A 20,263-nucleotide genomic window follows, 5' to 3' on the forward strand; every position below is an offset into this window, starting at 1 on the left:
CTGTCGTGAACAAGACTTTCTGTCATTGAAGACTAAGGTCACTGTTCCGCTGTGCAGTGGGTGTTCTCCGTCGAAATAAAAGAGAAATCTGGAGCAATGCCAACTACATTGGACCCATCGGTAAAAGTGAGAAGGGACAGTAATGGAGGAGAATTAGGTTCTGTTGTAATTACTCAGCATGCTGGCCACACCAAAGGAGACTCATTTTATTCAAGAGAACACCAAGGACTTTGGAGTATATAATCTTGCAATGACCAAGGATGCTTTATAAACTTTTCTATTCAAACTTTGCATCTGCCAGCATGTGGCTTGGTATACAAGAAACTCATCTTAGAAGTCCTTGTGATCTGCATACCTTATTTTTTCGGTGTACAATTTCTCATGGAATGATCGAAAAAGACAGGTCTTTTGATGTTTAGGTAGTGCTCACTGCACTTGTGAAGATGAATTGAATGAATAAACATTTACTGAATGTTTCACTGAAAAATGATCTGTCAGTGTGAATGTTAAAGTGTCATTCCTGTGATTGACAGGTAAAAAGTCCAGGGTGACCTTCTGCATGGTAAATGACAAACCAATTATTCTCTACCCACTTTATGGTTGCAAGGTCGAGTTTCACGTTTTCCAATGCACAATACATATTTAGCTTTGAATTGGAGAGGTCAGTGTTTCTTCTGACCTAATACAATGCAAAGGGAGCCTTGCCATATTTAAAGTATGAGCAAAATCATAACATCTGAACACAGACCAACATGAGAATAGGGTTTTCCAGAAAATGGACAAAGCCAGCCATAATACATGACTTCTACTTCATTCCCATTTGAATAGTCTGCGCTTTTGGCATTTCAGATGTAAAAGAAACCATGATAGGAAGTTAGGAGCAAGGGAAATGTTGAATATGAATGGTGCAATGTTCTGTATTCAAAATGTCACTGGCATGAATGTGTGAGGGCTTAGAGGTACTGAAGAGGATGCTTTTTCCACTGCAAGTGGTGGAATGCAGAAAAAAAAATGTTGTTGAGTGTGTAGTGAGGATTTAATGTGACTGCATAAATCAAGCAGTGTAACTAATCAAGAGGCAACACACTGCCGTTCACCCTCCCGCGCTGTCTACGTGTCAATACAAGCAGACCTCATAAAGACAAATGGTGAGGGGGGCATTGCCATGCAGCACACAGTGCACAGAGTGCACAAACGCAAGTCCACCCCCCCCCCCACTCTTTTGCATGCTGATCACCAAGGAGAAAGACAGCATCCAGCTCAAAACACTTGACACTGCATTGCCACACAAAAAAAGAACTACAGAACTTCAAATAAATCAAAATTCTATTCAATCAGACTCTAAAGTAAATGGGAAGAAACAAAAGTTTTAAATTCCAGAGAAATATCTATCAAATTCTATAATAGGTGATTGTAAGATTTACTATACTGGATATTAGTACAACACTTTTTATTAAATGGCTTGTAAGTAATATAAATGCACAACAATAACTATCCACACTACACTAGTGGTATACAAAAGGGTTATGAGATTGAATTTATAGGTGGACTAGGGTCCAAATACAGCCAAGAGATGCTCATAACCATCCAACCCATCATCATCTTTGATATACTGGCCTCGCCTTCTCTCATTCAATCTTTAGCAGCAACAAAGAGATTAAAGAGGGATTACTTCTGACATGTCAATGTGATGCAGCTATGGCCTATACTACTATTTTTTTTACCTTGGTCATGCAGTTTCAAGTCAATACAACTTGCCACACACGCACGCATATAGGGTAGAGTGGAGTAAAGCGGTGTGCCCCATGCTAAAATCTCAACATGCTCCTCAATGTCACGTCCATTTCCTTGAAACACTCGTGAGAAAAAACAATCCTCTCGTGCAATGTGGTTTATGGCTGCTGTGCTGAGGAGGCAAGAATAGATGGATTGGCAAAGGAAGGAGAGAGACAGTTTTTGTTGTTGGTTTTTTTTTTGTGGTTGATAACCTTTTGTTGAGATTCAAAGGGCGTTTGCATCACAGGGAAATGGCCTATTGATCATGGGGAAAAGTGGCAGAGGAGAAAAAAAATCAGAGGGAACCGAAATCAAATAAGTCAAACCAGGCTTCACACAAATTTGTGTATTCAATAGTCCCATAATGCATAGCTTCAATGAGTTGTAGACAGGGTAGGAATATACAATTTACTAATAATCTGCCTCAAAATGAATGACACATAGAGCAGCTGACTTTATGCCATGTAGCTCCAGTTTCCTAGACAAACAAATTATCTTTTTTTCTTGTTTTAGATTTAAATTGGAGATCATTGTCATTACTGTCTGAAATTAGTTGAAATTACATCGCTACAGATTTTAGAAAAATACTTGTGGCCATTATTTTTGTTGTGGGTGTAATGTTATTAACCTTTAACTTAAGTTGAAACAGAAATTTTATTTTAGGAGTAAATTACCAAGATTTAACAGATTTGAATTAAATTGGGTATGCTTTATCATTGATTGGAATGAAACATGATCTCTCAATTCTAGCCATCTTAGTTCAGCATAGCTAATTCACGTGTTCAGCCTGCAACAATGGAGCAAACTGAAATTGTAATGAGTAATCTGAATTACAGTATCTCTTCTCTGTGTAGCTTTGTTCATTTGATTTTGAAGTAGGTGTGGCACCATTTTCCTTCATATAAGCCTGCCACTGATATACACATTTAATAATAACTCAGTCGACCTTGACCTGCTTTCAGACTTGCCTTATTGGTGGTAAGCCTCACACTGTCTCTACACCGAAGAGATTTATTATACTTCTATGTAAGAGTGTCAGGAGGTTCTATGTCGTGTGGTGAGACACTTGCAGAACATGTCGCTTCTGCTGGGATGAAACCAGAGCGTCACATGGTGATCCCTTGAACTGCTGGATTAGTAATGTCTGCTTTGCCTCGTCTTGCTGTGATATCCGAACATTTGGGAAAAGGGGGACAAGGGTGCAGCCAGCCTCTTGTGCTAATAACTTGCCTAGCACTCACAAAATAATCACTTTAAGAAAAATCAATGTAATCTTCTGATGGAATGAATCGATTACAAATACTGTCTTCCTAACAGCGTTGGAAAAAATATCAAGCAATCTTATGACGACTATGCATTATATTAACATTTGCTAAAAAGACCCTTGCTTAGATACTGTTTTATTTAAATGTTAAACAATCTATTTTTACTAGTATCATGACATCTGTTGTTGGCAAAACAATACCTTTAAGGTCAGGCTTTTCAACCAGTGACTGTCAAATGGCAGATGTAAAATTTTGGAGGACAACACCAGTGGACAGATTGCCCTATTTGATAGGAAAAAACATTCTAAAAAGGTGTGGAGTGCAGCTTTTCAATACATTGAGGAAACATTTACCATTGATTGATTGATTCTAGGGTCAACTAGGGTCGCGGGGGTGCTGGAGTCTATCCCAGCTGACTTTGGGGCAGAGGCGGGTGGACAGACAACCAGTCACACTCATACCTAGGAGTTATTTAGAGAGTCCAATCAGCCAACCATACATGTTTTTGGAGTATGGGAAGAAACCGGAGTAACCAAAGAAAACCCACCCAGGCCCAGGCTGAACATGCAAACTTCACACAGGTGAACTATTAGGTACTAATGAACTGAACACAAGAGATAGCCTCAAACACTCATGGCATTCAGTCCAAATACTTTCAGAATGGAAGCTGCTTATCTTCATGATGGTATTCTCCCACACAACCTCCTTCTCCCTTTATGTTATTCAAGTTGTGCAATCCTTATGCACACCTACTGCCTTCTACCACCTTCGATACACCACCTAAAATTACACTCATCAACCAAGAAGTTGGGACCAACCCCGCTTTTTTTTATTCATTCTTTTTTTTTCCTCAAGTGTACAGCAGGCCAGATCAAATCCTCCATCAGGCCGGCGAATGACCCACGGGCTTTGGATTCAACACCCTCTGCTCTAAAGCAACAGTGCCACACTTTGGAGGCAGCAAAGACAGCCAGACGTGATTTATTCCTCTCCCTCATTCAGTCTATCTACTGGCACTGCGGATGCCTGCAATAGATAGCGTTTGTCATTAGAGCTTTTCTTAAAAATGTAGAATAGTACCCTTTTAATGATTTCCTTTATGAAAATAGGAAACCACCTGTTTTTTACCCCATCAAAATTCTGGCTGCATCGCACCCTGCGGGTCTTTTACATTGATCGATCCGCGTAGACACGACATCCTCTATGAGGATTTGCGTTGAAGTTCACGAGCAAGTTAAAATGGAAAGTTGATGCATATGAGCCATTTAATTTCTATTGGAAGAATGCACACATGAATAATTTGGGGTCCTAAACCAAGACTAGATGATAGCAGATACTAGCAGTAAATCTTACTCACCAATGTGGATAATGGAGTCAGAGAGCGCACACTTCCACTCCTGGCTCCAAATCACAGCCATGAGCAACACAACCCAAAGAACTCTCATATTGTCCAAATAGATGGATAGAAAAGATGAATAGATAGTCTCCTCCCTATTCAAAAGCAGAGCAAACCCCCCAAAAAAAACACTAGTCCTCTCTTTCTTTGTTGTATTTTTCCTTTCTTTTTTAGTCCATCTATAAAGAACAAGCCCAGTCTTCACAGGGATGCAAAAAGATGCAAGAAGAGGATGACTTAAGTGATTGTCTTCCCCGTTGTCAAATCATATCGTGGCGAAAAGGAAAGGCGCAAAAGCCGCAGACGGCGAGACGCAGCAGAGGGAGGAAGGAACAAATCTGCAAGCCTTGGATGCTTGAGCTTCACGCTTCACTGTTGTCCCTTCTTCATATGCACAGCAAAATCCAAACTCAATGATGCGATCCAAGCACCAAAACTTCCAGTATTTTTATTTCCCCCATCGGTTCACTGTAGTCACTCTTGGAGTGCACACTTTTAGTCCGAGGATGGAACATGTGGCATATTTCCAAATTGGAGGAGAGAAAAATGCTCATAGAAGGAGAAAAAAGGCTGCACAGCATACACTCTTTTCCAGACCAGGATGGAGGATCCCAAAAGATAAAGAAAAGCAGCGATGATGCGCGCTACCTCGCTCAGGCTCCGCACTCGGTATGCGGGGACCCGCGTTAAGCCCTGGCGTGCACACAGGATGGAGAAGGGGAGGTGTGTTCTCTCCCTGTGCGTGTAGGGGGGAGAAGAGAGAGAGAGTGTGATAGAGAGAGAAAAGGAAAAAAAGAGACATAAAGAGAGAGGTCTGGCATTACATGGATGAGGAGGACCGGGAATGGCTTGCGTACCCTTCTTTCATCCATTATACTTCTCTCTGATTCCATTATCGATGGTTGAGGCAGATGACTGCCATGCACTGAGAATCATTGCGTGTCAAAGTTTGTTCTTGTCAAAGTGCCCATTATAGCTATGCCTATGAGAAAGACAAACCAGTGGCCGACACTAACCGTGCGGTTAAAGTGACTCAGGAGGTGGTGGATCAAAATAGTCAGTCACACACCAGATTGAGGGGAAACGGTTGCCCACAATAAGATTTAAACACCCTTATATTGGTTGGACAAACAAGGTGTTGATGGTTGTAGTAAACAAGACTTTATTAAAAGACAGATTTTGACTGTGTCTGTCTACAAACAAGATTTTTCCTCATTCTCACATTGTTTTTTGTGCGTTTATTGGAGAAATGCTATCAAAGCTGAGTGAATAGTAAACTAGAGGCAGATGGTAACACTATCAGCAAGAACAGTGACATAAAATAATTGAAGCTTTTGTTTTCCACATTGTTAATAATTAAGCTTACAGGTAAATCAGAGCATTTATGTGCTGGTCTTGCATGCCAGGTGGGATAAACCCTGGACTGATTGCCAGCCAAGTAAAGGGGAGCAAGATCAGAATATTTGCTTTTACATGTAAGAACTGGCCTCTGCACCGCCTATATGCATCACACAAGTCTTGCTTGCTGTCCTGCCAAGTCTCATCATGCACAATCAAAAACCAGCAGTTTATTGTGACTTTATAGTTGGATTGTTTTAGCTAGAAGCAAACAAATCTCCACAACAGGTTGAAGGCAGATGGCCGCCCAAATTGAGTTTTAATACTACTCCGTCCATGTGCCTATTTGAGTAATTCGCATGTTTGAATGACAAACCTGGGGCTTGTGTAAACTGTGTGGTCAGACAATGTCAGCATGGATAGGAACAAGCATTTCCCACCAACAGTCCAGACAGATGGTCAACCGTATTTAGTTTTGGTGCAGTTCTGACTATCAAAGTATTTCTGATATGCAATGAACTTCAAACAATAGATTTTACTTGATCTAGTAAGGCATAGTTAGAATTAGACATGTTTAAGGACAGTAAATAGAATAAATATGTTTACGACAGAGCCTCGTAGTGCTGATTTTGCCTATTTTTATACAGACTGGTTGTCCAAGACACATGCCTGGCATGGGCTGCATTGGCACAAAAAATACATTGGCGTGCCATTTCACGCCAGAGCACACAGGCTGTCTATGGAAAATAAGGACTGAATGATGAATATAAATCAAATGCTTATGGAAAGATAAAATACACCCATTTCCATGTAGGCTTCCGAAAATAGATGCATCTTCAGAGATAGATTTGGCATAAAAATCTGAACCAATATTCAGCAAACATTTCTTACAGCAATATAATCTAACTGATCAGACATTGGCAAAAGTGTCATCTTTATCCTATTCACTTTGCTCTTTGTTTGGGCTAGATTAGGTGTGGAACCATGTATTTTTGTTTTAAATGAGGCACATAGTAAATCATTTTCAAACATGCTAAACAGGGAAATGCAAAGATAATTTGATTAGAATTTCATTAGAATCACGGGAGCACTGAGCCCATGAGAAATACCGCCTGGTTCTAAAATATATCGAATTAAGCATACAGTAGATAACATAATTTCAAAATGTTTATTCATGCAATTACTGCTGTTTAGTACGATACATTTGTCAAACCAATGAAAAGCTTGAGCTACTATGTTGCTGCCCCTAATGAAGTCAGGGAAAAATTAATTAATAAAGTAAGATCCTGGGTCATCATGCCATGGAATAGAGTTTGTCTTCCTCTTGGGTTTACTCGAGTAGGTCATCCAATTCAACTAAAATTGTAGGCTTTTTAGTGTTTCGATTATTTTTACATATATTTGTAAAGATTTTTTAGGTTCATCATGGGCCTTCAATAAACAGATTAAAATCTTTAACCTTTCATTTTTCATACTCTGAGAAAATCCCGCCGTCAGTAATTCCCGACATCTATTTGCCCTCTCCCTCCCATGTAATCAAGTGTTTGTACACCACTGCCCTCCTGAAGGGCTCCTCTTAATCGGCCTCAGACGTTGGATTAGGGATTAGAAGGATTGGGAGCCTTCAGCTAGCCCTTGGACTGATGCATTCAAGGAACGGGACAGGAAGAAGAAGGAGAAAAAGCGATAGGCCCACTAATGCTGTCAAAGCTGCCCTGGCTCCTGCTCTGGCAGTGAATTTGATTAGTACGTGTTATTTGAAGGGTGAAGTGTCCGGATAAATGTAAGGAAAAATGTATCGTCTCAAGGAATGATAAATACTGTATCGGAACTTAAAATCAACCCGACGTCAGAAAATTAAACATTTAATGAATGTAACGGGTAAAAATGTTTCAAAAGCCATATGCTATATACTCCCAGATGAACAAAAAAAATTGGCAAACATTATTTAGATTGGGTGATGTACTATGTGACTTTACTACCCAAATAATACTCTGAATTACATTTGTTACTGTTAGCAAAGTAGGCTAGAACAGGGTTTCCCAATCACTTTGCTGTGGCACTCTGTCGGTCAGGTGTTCGGCTGGAAATTATCAATGTAGTCACATATTGCAATATTCAGAGAGAAAAATCTAAATAATAAGAGATTCAAATTGAGTTATTCAAAGCCACAAAATGGTATGGAATCACACACACCTCTATAACAACCACATAACCTAAACCCCAAAGTCATACAACAGTACTTAATATAATGCATCTGTGCAATGACAGCTATGAATTGAAAGCAATACATATGTATTAATAATACATTTACATCAAGTGTCTAAAAAATGACAAGAGAACACATTGCAGACAAGTAGCAAATTGTAGTACGAGTATGAGTAAATGGTCACAAATGTGGACTAAAAATAAATTGACCAATTGAAAATACTGTAGCAATTAATCAAATCAGCAACATTCAAGTGCAATACGCCAAGCCTCCCTTGAGTTAGCTCTGCCAGCCAATATTCTGAAGATTAGATCAGATGCGATTAAATGTTGTCATCATGTGGGGAGTTGTCAGCAAATCTCGTGACTATTTACCTGTGACTGTACCTCCTAGTGGAGTTAATTGTTCACATGTTCCATTCCACCAACTTTGGAGAAATTGACAACATAACAAGAGTAGGAGCAAGAGAAGTTAATGCCTTAAAGCCAGACTTCTGTTCATTTAGATCATCTGCACCGTCTGGTGGAGTAATTCAACAGGGCTTTGGCAACATCACCCACAGTTTTGTGTGGAAAGAAACTGCATGTTTCATTGTTGCGCGGTGGATGAACACTGAACTGAACCAAATTGTGCATGCTGTTCACTACAACAGTCTCTTGTGGAGTCAAACACATCTCATTGGTGCTGTTGTCTTTTTACAACTTGAGTCAAAGCTAAAGCTTTGCCTCTGAACGCGACATACTTTTTCTTGATGAACTGATATTTTATACTTTGTAGTCATGAAACCGGGCACAAACAATGTACTCCGTCCCTGGAAAATGTTGAAAAGAATTTTGCCATTAGAGCATGTTCAACCAAGATGTGTCCTCGAGTTGACCTCCAATCAGTCAGTCAGCCTATTTAAAAAGGGGGTTAAGTATGTACTGTATGCTGTGAATGAAATTGTATATATGCCACTCCAAAAAAAAAAAAAAGACCATCAAATACAAAAGAGGTTTTTCCACCATTGTTACAATTGCAATGTGATTCACACCCAATGAGAACCTTCAGACATTCTGGCCATCTAACACACTGCACATGTAAGGCAAATACATGATAAAATTAATTAATAATCACGTACATCCATCAAAATCTAAATGCGTAGAAAAGCATGGATGGGTGCCCACAATTACTTTGTGGCAACATTCGTAAAAGAGGACTTATTTACGAATAAGAGCTCAGACTCATGACACTCACTGAATAGTCTATGCCATGGTATAACTGCAATGATAAAAACAATGTGTCTATATTAAGTCCACCCTGTGAGTGACTATATTCATAAATGAAATCTCTCCCATGTACATTATTGATATAGATATATTTGGGTAATCTACAGAGAAAAGTACAATGCTACAGACAACACAAAAAAAGGCTTTGCGTCATTTCATTTTGCTGTATAAAAAGTGACCATTATCCTTGTGGAAGGACCATCAATTTTCATACCTGATATAAAATGGACACGACCTAGCCTTGACATTTCATTTCAAACAAAGTTTTGCTGTTCGAGTGCAGCAGGCAAATGCATTGTTCCTTTTCCTGGTTTATTTGATAAGGAAAACTACATTATACATCAATAAAGAAAATAACTTTGAAAGATGTGCAGATTTCACATTTAATCCTCTCAATGTATGGATGCAAATGTAACAACGCTTCTGACTGATCCAGTTTTTGGGGAAATAAAAACTGCACAGATAGATGCAGCCTTTTTAAACTATATCTTGGCAGTGTCATCAGGAGACATGAAGTCAGCTTTCATAGTTTGCTGATGATACACAGTTATGTATCTCAGTGACTCTTGACACAAGCCTAATAACTGTAACTGAAATCTTGATATCTGATTGAGTATGGCAGAAAACTTTCTCCATCTTAACAAAGACCAAAGGAGGGAAGATTAGCCCAAAAGTGCACAAAAGTAAGAGTAGTTAATAAAGTACCAAAAAAATTTGGTGCAAAGAATACTCATAATTCAGATTACTAATTCCAACAACTCTGTTAAACATCAGAAAACTAAATTTTGTTTTTATTCTTTCAATTTATTAACCAAGATTCTTTCCACCTATATGCAGATGATAAATATTTTTCTCTCCTTTTAAGGGCTATATACAAATAAATGTGACTTGACTAGAATAGGGATCAGTAAGCACTCAGTGAAAATTGAAATGTCAATATAAAAAAAAGTGGGGAACCATTTTTAGAACATGAGATGTATTGTCAAGTGGACTTGCTGAAAACATCCAATTGTCTTACATGAAAAAGCCATCCGAAATGACAAAAATGGGGGGTGAAGGCAGACATTACATTGTCACAACCGGTTATTATTGCACTTCGGTGTGCGTGTGTGTGTGTGTTTGCGTGTGTGTGTGTGTGTGCATGTGTGTGTTTGTTGCTAGTGTGGGTGTGTGTCTCACTTGTCAGGCTTTGTATGAGATATCCACACAAACAAAAAAAAACAAAGCCAGCAGTTACAAAGAATGTATGGTAGAGCATACTTCACTGCCTCCATTTCATCAAACAACAGCACAACAATGTTTTGTATTATAATTAACAAAAGCAGTTGAGTGTAGTCAACGTTGTCTGTAGTTCAGTATGCATTTCCCCAAATGATATATATTGGGAATAAAAATGATTGATGTCATGTTAGCCAAAATCACTATACTTTCAATGATGTCCTTTACATATTAGTGTCAATCATTCATCAATAAGCAGTTCATAAAATGAATGAATGACTCTCTGGGAAAATGGCATGTGTAAAGTGTGAGGAACTACAAGCTGGCCTCCAGAGGCAGGAAAATCAAATTGACTGATTAGATTAAAGCTCACTGCTGGGAAGTGGGCATTGCAGGCCAGTGGGATAATTTTAAAAAATACAATAAGGATGATATTACAATAATATTATAATAATGCTTTAGATGATTTTGTTTTAGATGGTTCAACACAGACATATCCCCGAAGCTCACATTTTATTCTGTTGTTGTGCCACCACCCTTATCTTGGCATTCGACAGGATGCTTAATTCCAAAACGTGCAAAGAGGTTGGCGCTGACATGAAAATCCATGCTTTGCATCTTATGCCCAAGCAGACATGCGCAGCTTTCGGGAATAGAGTGCGTTGTATTGAACAAAGGCTGATTTTGGTTTGTGCGTGTGACAGAGAGTGAGAGAAATAAACCATTTGTTTACACCGAGTCATTCATAGCCTTTGAAAAGCCATTATAGCATGTTTTGCTTTTCTGTACTAATTACTATTTGATGTTTTAAAAAAGTATGAATCTAAAAAAAGAAAATGAGGGAAGGGCAATTAAATAATTGTAGGCCTGCTGTCAACTGGGCCAACAAATAACATCCAAATAATGAAGCTATCGATCATTTTAGTTGGATGCCAACCCATAAAAGTACATTGGTTTAAAAATAAATAAATTATTAAAAGGCATTCGTTAAAAGCCTTGTCATGCGATGTGCTGTGTGAATGTGTGCTGATTAAGAAAAAGCACCTATGACTAAACAGATAGCTATTCAATTTTAATTCACATATGGCATGCCATGATTTAAATGATTTATGATATACTATCATGGAGCCCTTCCAATTATTGAAACTTCCAACATAAAAAAAATAATAATAAAAAAAAATGTATATTTGACTCAAGCCATCTATTAGTGTAGTGGTTCACTCGCCCAACTTCAGAATGGGCAGGTCCGGGTTTGATTCCCGCTGGTGGCGGTATGGATAATTCCCACAATACAATATCACGACATATACATACCAACTATTTAAATGCTATTTTTTTTACTACAGGCAAAATGTTTGCAATGTAAAGATAAGCTGGATTGGAATCCTTCTATGGACATACATCATGCATTTATACACAGTATGTCCAATATATTCTTCCCATATTTCAAAATGACAACTGCAGACCACCACCAATTCCATTTCACCCGCCTTAAATAGTTATAGATTCTCCTTTCAATCATGCGTCAGGCCCTAAAATGAAGTCCTCTGAAGTGAGCCATAAAATTAAATCCATTTATACTCTCCCCCGCCCCCCGTCCATGCTGTTAAACCAGGAGATAACGATGGAGGTGGTGGTCGTGAGTTTCCAAGAAAAGACCAAGAGAAAAGAGGTAGAAGATCCTTGCCTGCAGCCACACTATTGAAGTAGCGCCGGGTGTTCTCCAGCTCTCAAACGGTAATTATATCACTGTCCTTTTTTGGATCTCTTAATGGCAGCAACGGAGGTGCAGAAAAGATGTTGTCAATGACTACAGCAATCTTTTACTAGAGGATTCATGTACAAGGCGTATAAAAACATTTAAAATTAGTGGTAACTTATGTAGAGTAGTCCATTTTTTTGTTGTGAATACGACCTTCTTGCCAGCCAGATTGCGAGTATGAATGGATGTCTGTTTCTAGGTATGCCCTAAGACTGTCTATGGACCACTGTAAGGTGTACTCTGGAATAGGCTCCAGTACTCTGAAGGATTTGCATTGTTGAAAATGAATGACCAACATTATTTAAAATAAATAAATAAAAACAATAGGTGACCGAGTCTATGGTAAAACTGCAGCATCATATTTTGTATAAATACTTTATCATCATAATCAACACCTTCACCACACTAACAAACTTCTTTTAACAATTTCAAAGCTCAAAACAATAAACAATTTGAAAGCCTACCGTTTGCTCCTTCAGGATTCTGGACGTGTCCAAGTTGAGGAGGGAAGAAGCCTTCAAAGGCACAATAATTTCTTCTTTTAATTTTGCAAGGTCAGCAATAACTTCTTCGTCCCTGTATGTTTACACTTGATTCCTGGTGGCTGGTGACCAAACTTAAGGCCAGTGGATAATTGCTGCAGCCCAGGTGGAAAGTGAGTTGTAATTGTGTGCCATCATCCACATTTTAAACCTGGGAAAACAAAAAAAAAAACAGTGATTATTTTACTTCCATGTAGTTGTATGCACAGTACCACTAGCTTCTTTTTTCACAATTTCTGGCAGACTAGATGCTGGTATGGCATATCACTGCTCTTTACTGATGACTAAACTTTTGTCTTACTCTCACACACTCGTCTTACTCTTAATGCTCAAAACACAAAAACAAACTTGCAAAATGTCTCCCCCAAAAATCTGCAAGACAAAAGGTGAAACACATTACAATGAGGGACCACTCTACAGCAATGGCGCTGTCCCAAATGGTGGTGCTGAAAGTCACATAGATTTGTATGCTCTGGAGCTGTCCAAGCATGTGGTGCTTAAATAAAACACTACGGCATAGCACCTCTCTGCCTAGTTCTTAGTGTTTGTCCTCATTAGGCGCTGTGATAAGCTCTCAATGGAGTATCCTTGCTGACTACTGCCATTGTACCAGGTGTAGCCTTTTCTGTCCCATTGTACAGTCTTAAAGTTCATACAATACAACTATTCACACACACACACACATCAGGGCAAATGTGTATAAAATTTTGTGGGGGGAAGTTGATGTTCCAAAAGAAGCATGTAGACAAATGTTTGAGTAATAATTCCAGTCAAATATTTAATTGGCATGGTCAGCTCAACAGAAAAGAAATGCAAAATTTGATCAGAATGAAACGTGGAAAGAAACTATTAGAACACAAATATGCCGTGATTTCAGTGTTTTGTCATTTGTGGATAGTCAGTCATCCAAATTATTATAATGATGGTACAGAAGTCTGAAGTAGGCAATTAAACTGTTTTCGTTGGATTCAAAGTTTTTCGTTTTTGTCATTTCCTGAAAATGTTCCAAATTGATACTTTAAAAAATGGTCATATGGAATAGAGAAAATTAGAATAGTGGCTACGTACTGTATCAAATTTCATAAATGTAAAAGAAGCAACTATTCCTAGGGTATTTTTGCATAAAAGTCTAATAAAATTTTTGACACAACAGGCTCAAGCGCTCACGTTTAATGACTCAAGACACCAAAAAACTGAACAACCATTTAATCGGAAGGCATCCACTGAAATGACTTTAACCTCGCTGTGAATGTGCAGTTAAAAAGTACAGCACTAAAATGGCTACACCCCTTATAAAACGATTAGGATTCTTCAAGCGTCATTTGCCCTTAAAAAGTAATGAAGCCACGTGAGAGTAAGTACATTAAAAATAAAAACACAGGGGTCTTCTCATACAAAGATGTTGGGCTAGAAAATCTAGTGAAGTGAAGCAGCACACTAATTAGATATCGATTTTTCGTTCACATTTTCAAAATATATCAAGCGATATCATTGCTTTCTTCTAATGTAATCACAGTTGGTGCAAAATCTATTCTGTCTTGTGGATTCAAATATATATTTTAAAACAAATCATTATTTTATATGAGACTACTAAATTCAATTTGGTATAAATTCAATCCTCTTACTAAACAAAACCACATGTTGGTTATTAAATCCCACTTATATTCTCATGGGACAAAAATGGTTAAAAAATGTCTCAGGTTATTGATTAAATGCAGAGGAAAAAGACAGCTACAGTATAGTTCTGGGCCCTGCAGCTAGTTTGAAGAAGGAAGCTTTATTAAATAGTGATTGAAGCTGGGGTTACTATAAGAAATATGTGGATATATTTGGGAAAAATTAACTTATTTACAAAAAAAACTTTAGTTTATGTATAGTTCACATGGTCATTTTATCCATTTACAGTCTGAAACTGCAAATATTTTGAATTCATAGTAGATGCCTCCACATAGGGTTACACAACAGTTGTCTCACTTAAAATTCATTTGTGCACCTCTCTTCTAGCCACCATCCACTCATCATATATTGCTTGGCCATTTAGAGGTCAGAAAATAGCACAACAAGTGAGCCCATAAGCCATTATACAGAATACATACAACACAATTATGGTTCAATGTACTTGACTAGTGCATGAAAAGGAAGTCAGTGTTGTTTGTCTTGGTCAAAACACACATTTGTGCACAACTAGTTTGGTGTATGTGTAAATCCAAATGGGCCATATTGGCCAATAAAATTGTTTGTGTGTCTCGGTCTGTAATTGATGATTGAAACCACGCCAATATGCTGGCCAGCACAACTACCTTGCTCCTTTGGCTTGTAATTGTGACTAATGAAGCGGCTTTAACCAGCATCCTTTTCTCTCTCCTCTAAATTACCATAAGACAAACAACATCAAATTTCAGCCGATCAACTTTCATAGCCACTGCAATTCCAGACCTGCATTACTTTAGTCCAAACTATTCCACTAAGGATCACTGTGGATTCAGGTTTTTGTTACGGAACAAAAACCAGTATGGAACAAAAGCCATGTACAGTGACTGCAAATAAAAAAACATTTTAAAACAAAATGTAAAAAGCATACTTAAATCTTTTACAAAAGGGTTATGCTATACATATCTTGTACATGAAATCCCCTTCAGCACAGAGGTGTAATAAAATAGAGCATCAAATATTTATATTCGCATGCTAAAACAGCAAGACTATTTGCATACTTACCGACAGCAACTTTAGTTGTGTTTGTTCGTAAAGAACTGTAAATAAAACACACTACAAACAACAAAACACTGAGTCACATATACTCAATGCCCTTTGTTACCACACAGAAGGATGGAAGTGATCCATGAACAAGATCATCTTGTCATCTTGTCTTTTTTTTAATCAGTTATTTCCCCCGACTCATGAGTCACGCAAGCTCGGCACATAACGAAGACAGTTTTTTGTGTGTTTTGTGTTCAGTGCACAGAAAAAAAGATCAATTGCATCCTGAAGATGTTTGATTTTTTTTTAAAGTTATTACACAACAAAACAGAAAAATAGCTATAAATATTAAAATTTGAGAATAATATCCACTGATAAAACACTAGATTTTAATTAAACATGTATTTTAATCAATTGTGACAAGAAACACTAACTAATCCTTTAGTATTGATTTGCGGAAACAGCAAATCAAAGTTTGTCTTGCCAAGTACTATGGTTAGAGGAGTTTTGTGATGTAAACAGGCACATCAGACAGAATCCCAAATGTTATTGGAGATTTTCCCAGGGAAACTTCACAACAGAAGCTGCCACCTGTTGCAAGGCACAATACATGGGGTGCAATCATTACTTTCTGATGAAAAAACATATTTACTTGGTACTCGCTTTGTTCATAGAGGGCAAAGAGATTCCAAAACAGAAAATGGATGACTTTTTTTTTTTTTAACGGCAAGCAGACTGAACCTCGAGGAAGCAATGTGTCATGTTCTACCTCCTTAAAAAATTGAAGATGGAAGCCCACAACATTGTGAAGCAACCACATGTAGGGCCTACTAATCGCCACCTACGCATGACGTATGATAGTCTTCAATATGGCGCAAGGAACTCATTTAAAACATCAGACATAAGTTTCCAAGGTCTCCGAGGTAGTTAGCATGCATCATTAGTGTGAGCGTGTGTATTGCATGTAAAAAGTCTTGATGTAAGTAAAAACTGCAGGAGGCAGGAGGCTACACTTGGAGAAAAGGGGCAACATTTTAGTAAGCCAATAAACTATGTGATTGAATTTTTTTTCTTTTTTAAAGGTTGGAAGGGGGAGGTGGCAAAGAGAATCTTAGACCACAGTGGGAAGAAGTATTGGGATTTTATAAACAAGCACTTCTGATAAACATACATAAATTTACTCTGAGTGGTTATTCGAAATGGCAGCAGGGTGGACGACTGATTAGCACATTCCTCTCACAGTGGCTCCAGTCTTTCCCTGTGGAATTTACCTTCTTCCCAATTTGCTGTGTATATTCGGGCTTGCTGGCATACTACAAAAAACATTTATGTTAATTGAAGACCTGTTGTATGTGAATGTGAATGAATGTGCCCTGCATTTGGCTTGCGACTAGTTTGACTGGGATTAGTATCCAACTCAGCTGCAAGAATAGGTTTAGGGGGCAAGAATAAGTGGTTTAGAAATGCCCTACCACAAGCACCAAGAACACTGAACTGATTATTGACTTTCTGAATGTATTTATTATGAAATAATTTAAACTACATCTATTAAAAGTTGAAACCAAATGCTAGAAACACAGAAAACAGCAGAAGGCTTGTTATTGAAATTTCAATTGGTTAAAGTGGGAATAGTATAGAGAAAATAGTGTGGAAGGAATTATTGCTAATAACTTTAAAACTTTGTTTAAAATAAACTGGTAGCAAAGTTATACACTAAATATGTAATCACAATTAACATGTGAGCAGGTTTAGTTATAATTATAGAAGAAAAACAATAAAAGGTAATGGACTTTCCTGATATGATGACACCCTAAAATCCTTAAGGATGTACTGTAATGATCCACATAACTATAGTGCTCAGAATTTATTGATTTTTTTTAATAATTCAGCCTTTTGCAGAGGTTAATTATCAATTATAGAGCAATTGACCTTACTATACTACTACATCCCTGTTATCTTACTATGTCAAAGATCAAATTTGTTAATTTTGTAACTGTTAATTAATTTGGATTCAGCAATTTCAGGACAATACTATTCATGACACTTCATACAAGCCAACATTTTCCTGATTAATTTGCTACCAGTCTGATGTTCAATGAGCAAAATTCTACCACAATTGTTCCCTCATGTAATGAATGAGATCAGAATGAACACTGACTGAAAAATGATCCGATAACGGTCCATTTCTTTCTGATGATCACATCTAAAATACATGCTGACTTTGAAGTAGCAGTGTAGTATGGCAGGCAACTGCCATCTATCTTTGACCAGTTTCATGGGCCTGTGCACTGAGCACATGTGAGCATCCCCCCCCATCCCCCTCTGTCTCAACAGGCCAGTCAATAATCATGCAGCAAATGAACTTACCTTCACTGCTGAGTAGATTCCTACACAGATCTTTTACAGCATGTATCTCCACCAGGGATTTTCAAACTATTCCACAAAGTGCAGCAGTGCCATGAGGTTTTCTTCCCAACCAAACAAAATGTTTGCATCAATGTGGTGGCTGACCTAATCAGTTGATTGCAGTCAGGTGACTTGTTGACTTGTTGTTTTAGCAGAAACATGATTGGTTAAACTGTCTTTCCTGGATTGGTTGGAACAAAAACATGTACTGCCCTTAAGGACCGGTTTGCCCAAACATAGTCTAGCTTTCTGGTTGTGGATTTGAGCAGTTTAAAGCCTGATTAAAAGTTTTAATGTGGACTTTATAGTAAATGTTTCATGACAATTCTACATATAGGAGGTATATTTTTCCTACAACAATTAAGTCATTATCTATCTCAAGAAAAAAAAAATATATATATCTATATATTTGGGGGATCTCTGGGTATATTTACCTAAAGGTTCCTGTCCATATAATTATGTAGAAAGTGCATACTAACCATTTAATAAATCATTTTCTGTATCACTAAATCCTCATAAGGTTTTAATACCTGCATTCTGTCCTATTTTCATTTTATGGGCTGTCAAGAAAGCATTTTTTCATAAAATGTCCCCCTAATATTTGCAAACTGCAAATATGTGACTATGGAGCATATTCTCCTGTGTGCATGAGTCATGAGAGGCACAGTGCCAACTTCACTGGTTCTAAGTTTAACTGTTTTCTTGGTGGTGCAACCCTTTAAGGCTTCTGACCCACCACTTGTTCTGACCAAGGCTTAACCATATTTTGTTTTGTACACAACAGTCCAATCTAAGAGGTGAAAAAAATCATATTGCACATTTTGAGTGGCTTTAATGCTGCAGTGGCAAGTGACAGCCTAGAGGCTGACACTGCAGGGTACACTTAGCCCATTTGGCTCGTAGAATGCTCAATGTGGATGCAATGTGTCATTGGCAAATAGCAAGATAGTCATCCCAGAATTGTTAAAATGAATTTACAGTCAGCTGACGTTTTTATTTGATTTTATTTTGCTGTTGGCTGAATGTGAAAGCGTCACTAAAAGCCACAATCATTGCAATTTTCAATGTGGAAAATGGGATAAATCCAGGTCCCAAATTTTAAATTAATTAGTTTTAATTATTGTTTTGTAGCATCACAGTACATGTGTCAATCCCACACTATGTCAGTATGACAACATCTTGTTTACAAATTAGAAGTAGTTGCAAAGTAAGTCAAATCTCAGCTGGACTGCACATTGACAGCTCCGGACTGTGCCAATTGCGGGATTAACGCGTAGAGAACTGATGGGATGAGCTGAATAAATAAATAGGCAGGGAGAGAGAATGGCGACTGCAATAAACTGTGCCAATTTCCTTTGGCCAGCACGGAAAAGGGCTATTATCATGTTTTGGAGGACAAGTGCAATGAGTGAGTGGGCTGAATGGTGCAGTTCTTTGTCAATGAAGATTCTGAACAATCTGCTTCCAGTACCGGCATACATTTATTGCATGTTTTCCCTCTTGGTGATGATTGAGTATAGAGACACTGAGTGGGCAATTGGAGCATTGTGTGTTTGTCTGTGTGCACGCGCAGGATGGAGGCGCCTGTGTGTGTGTTGTGTGTATGTGTGTGTTTATGTGTGTGTGTGTGTTTATGTGTTGTGTGTGTTTATGTGTGTGTGTGATGTCGCCAAGCGCCTCCGCTTCAAACACTGAGAATTGCCTGGGCTAAAAATGCCAGCCAAAATGTGTTATGTGTTCATGTGAAGGGAATGACAGCAGGGAGAAGGGCACCCACACATTATGGACACACAAAGAAAAGGAGGATGATGTGAGGAAGAAAAATGGCACTGCACGCAAATATCAAAAACTTATCTGACCTGGGATAGATGATGGAAGAAGCATCACAATATACTCACTATGTCAAGGTTTGGAGAGTTTCTAATCATTAGAAATATTACTTTGAGCAAGATAATTTGCAAAAATCCCAAAACTGTCTCTGGTTAACTTTTGGAAATGTATAGTTGATGTTGAAAATGTACTGTTTATTTTTAATAAAGTATTAATGGTAATAGTCAATGTTTTGTGTACTGTTAATGTGAATGGGAAAAGACAGCAAATCAACATGATATGAGTGGAAATATAGTTCTACTTGTACACAGAGGAATAGGCCGACAGACAAAAGTTAGCTGTAATTTTAAGTGAATTGAAGGATAATGCATCTGTAATCTGTACATGAAATCTATGAGCGAAAAATATTTTCACAAACAGACATAATAAGTGTAGTAGGGGGCCAATCAAGGTGCATTGATTGCTCAAGAAAGCAAAACTGCATGCATTCAAGTCATTCTGCATAAAATTGTTGATGTGCTGATTCCAACACCATTTATAGATGCATGTTTATAAT

The 20,263-nt window shown here is 38.0% G+C and overlaps 1 protein-coding gene across 5 annotated transcripts in view; it reads right to left on the reverse strand.

Annotated features, from left to right (window-relative positions):
- The window catches only part of LOC144195560 (glutamate receptor ionotropic, delta-2), a 218,755-nt gene extending 200,760 nt beyond the window's left edge, over positions 1–17,995 (reverse strand). For 4 of the 5 annotated variants that reach the window (XR_013326101.1, XR_013326102.1, XM_077715282.1 and 1 more), the window contains exon 1: positions 4,399–5,127. Coding sequence is in view for 2 of the 5 variants with exons in the window: in XM_077715282.1 (XP_077571408.1) it covers positions 4,399–4,486 (88 nt within the window). In the remaining 3 variants the exon portion in view is untranslated. Of the gene's footprint in view, positions 1–4,398; positions 5,128–12,696; positions 12,926–17,838 lie in introns of those variants that run through there. The other variant, XM_077715284.1, reaches the window with a different exon arrangement.
- Positions 17,996–20,263: the final 2,268 nt, after the last annotated feature.

Source organism: Stigmatopora nigra, chromosome 4, assembly GCF_051989575.1.
Source record: "Stigmatopora nigra isolate UIUO_SnigA chromosome 4, RoL_Snig_1.1, whole genome shotgun sequence".
In the NCBI taxonomy this organism is placed as follows: Eukaryota; Metazoa; Chordata; class Actinopteri; order Syngnathiformes; family Syngnathidae; genus Stigmatopora; species Stigmatopora nigra.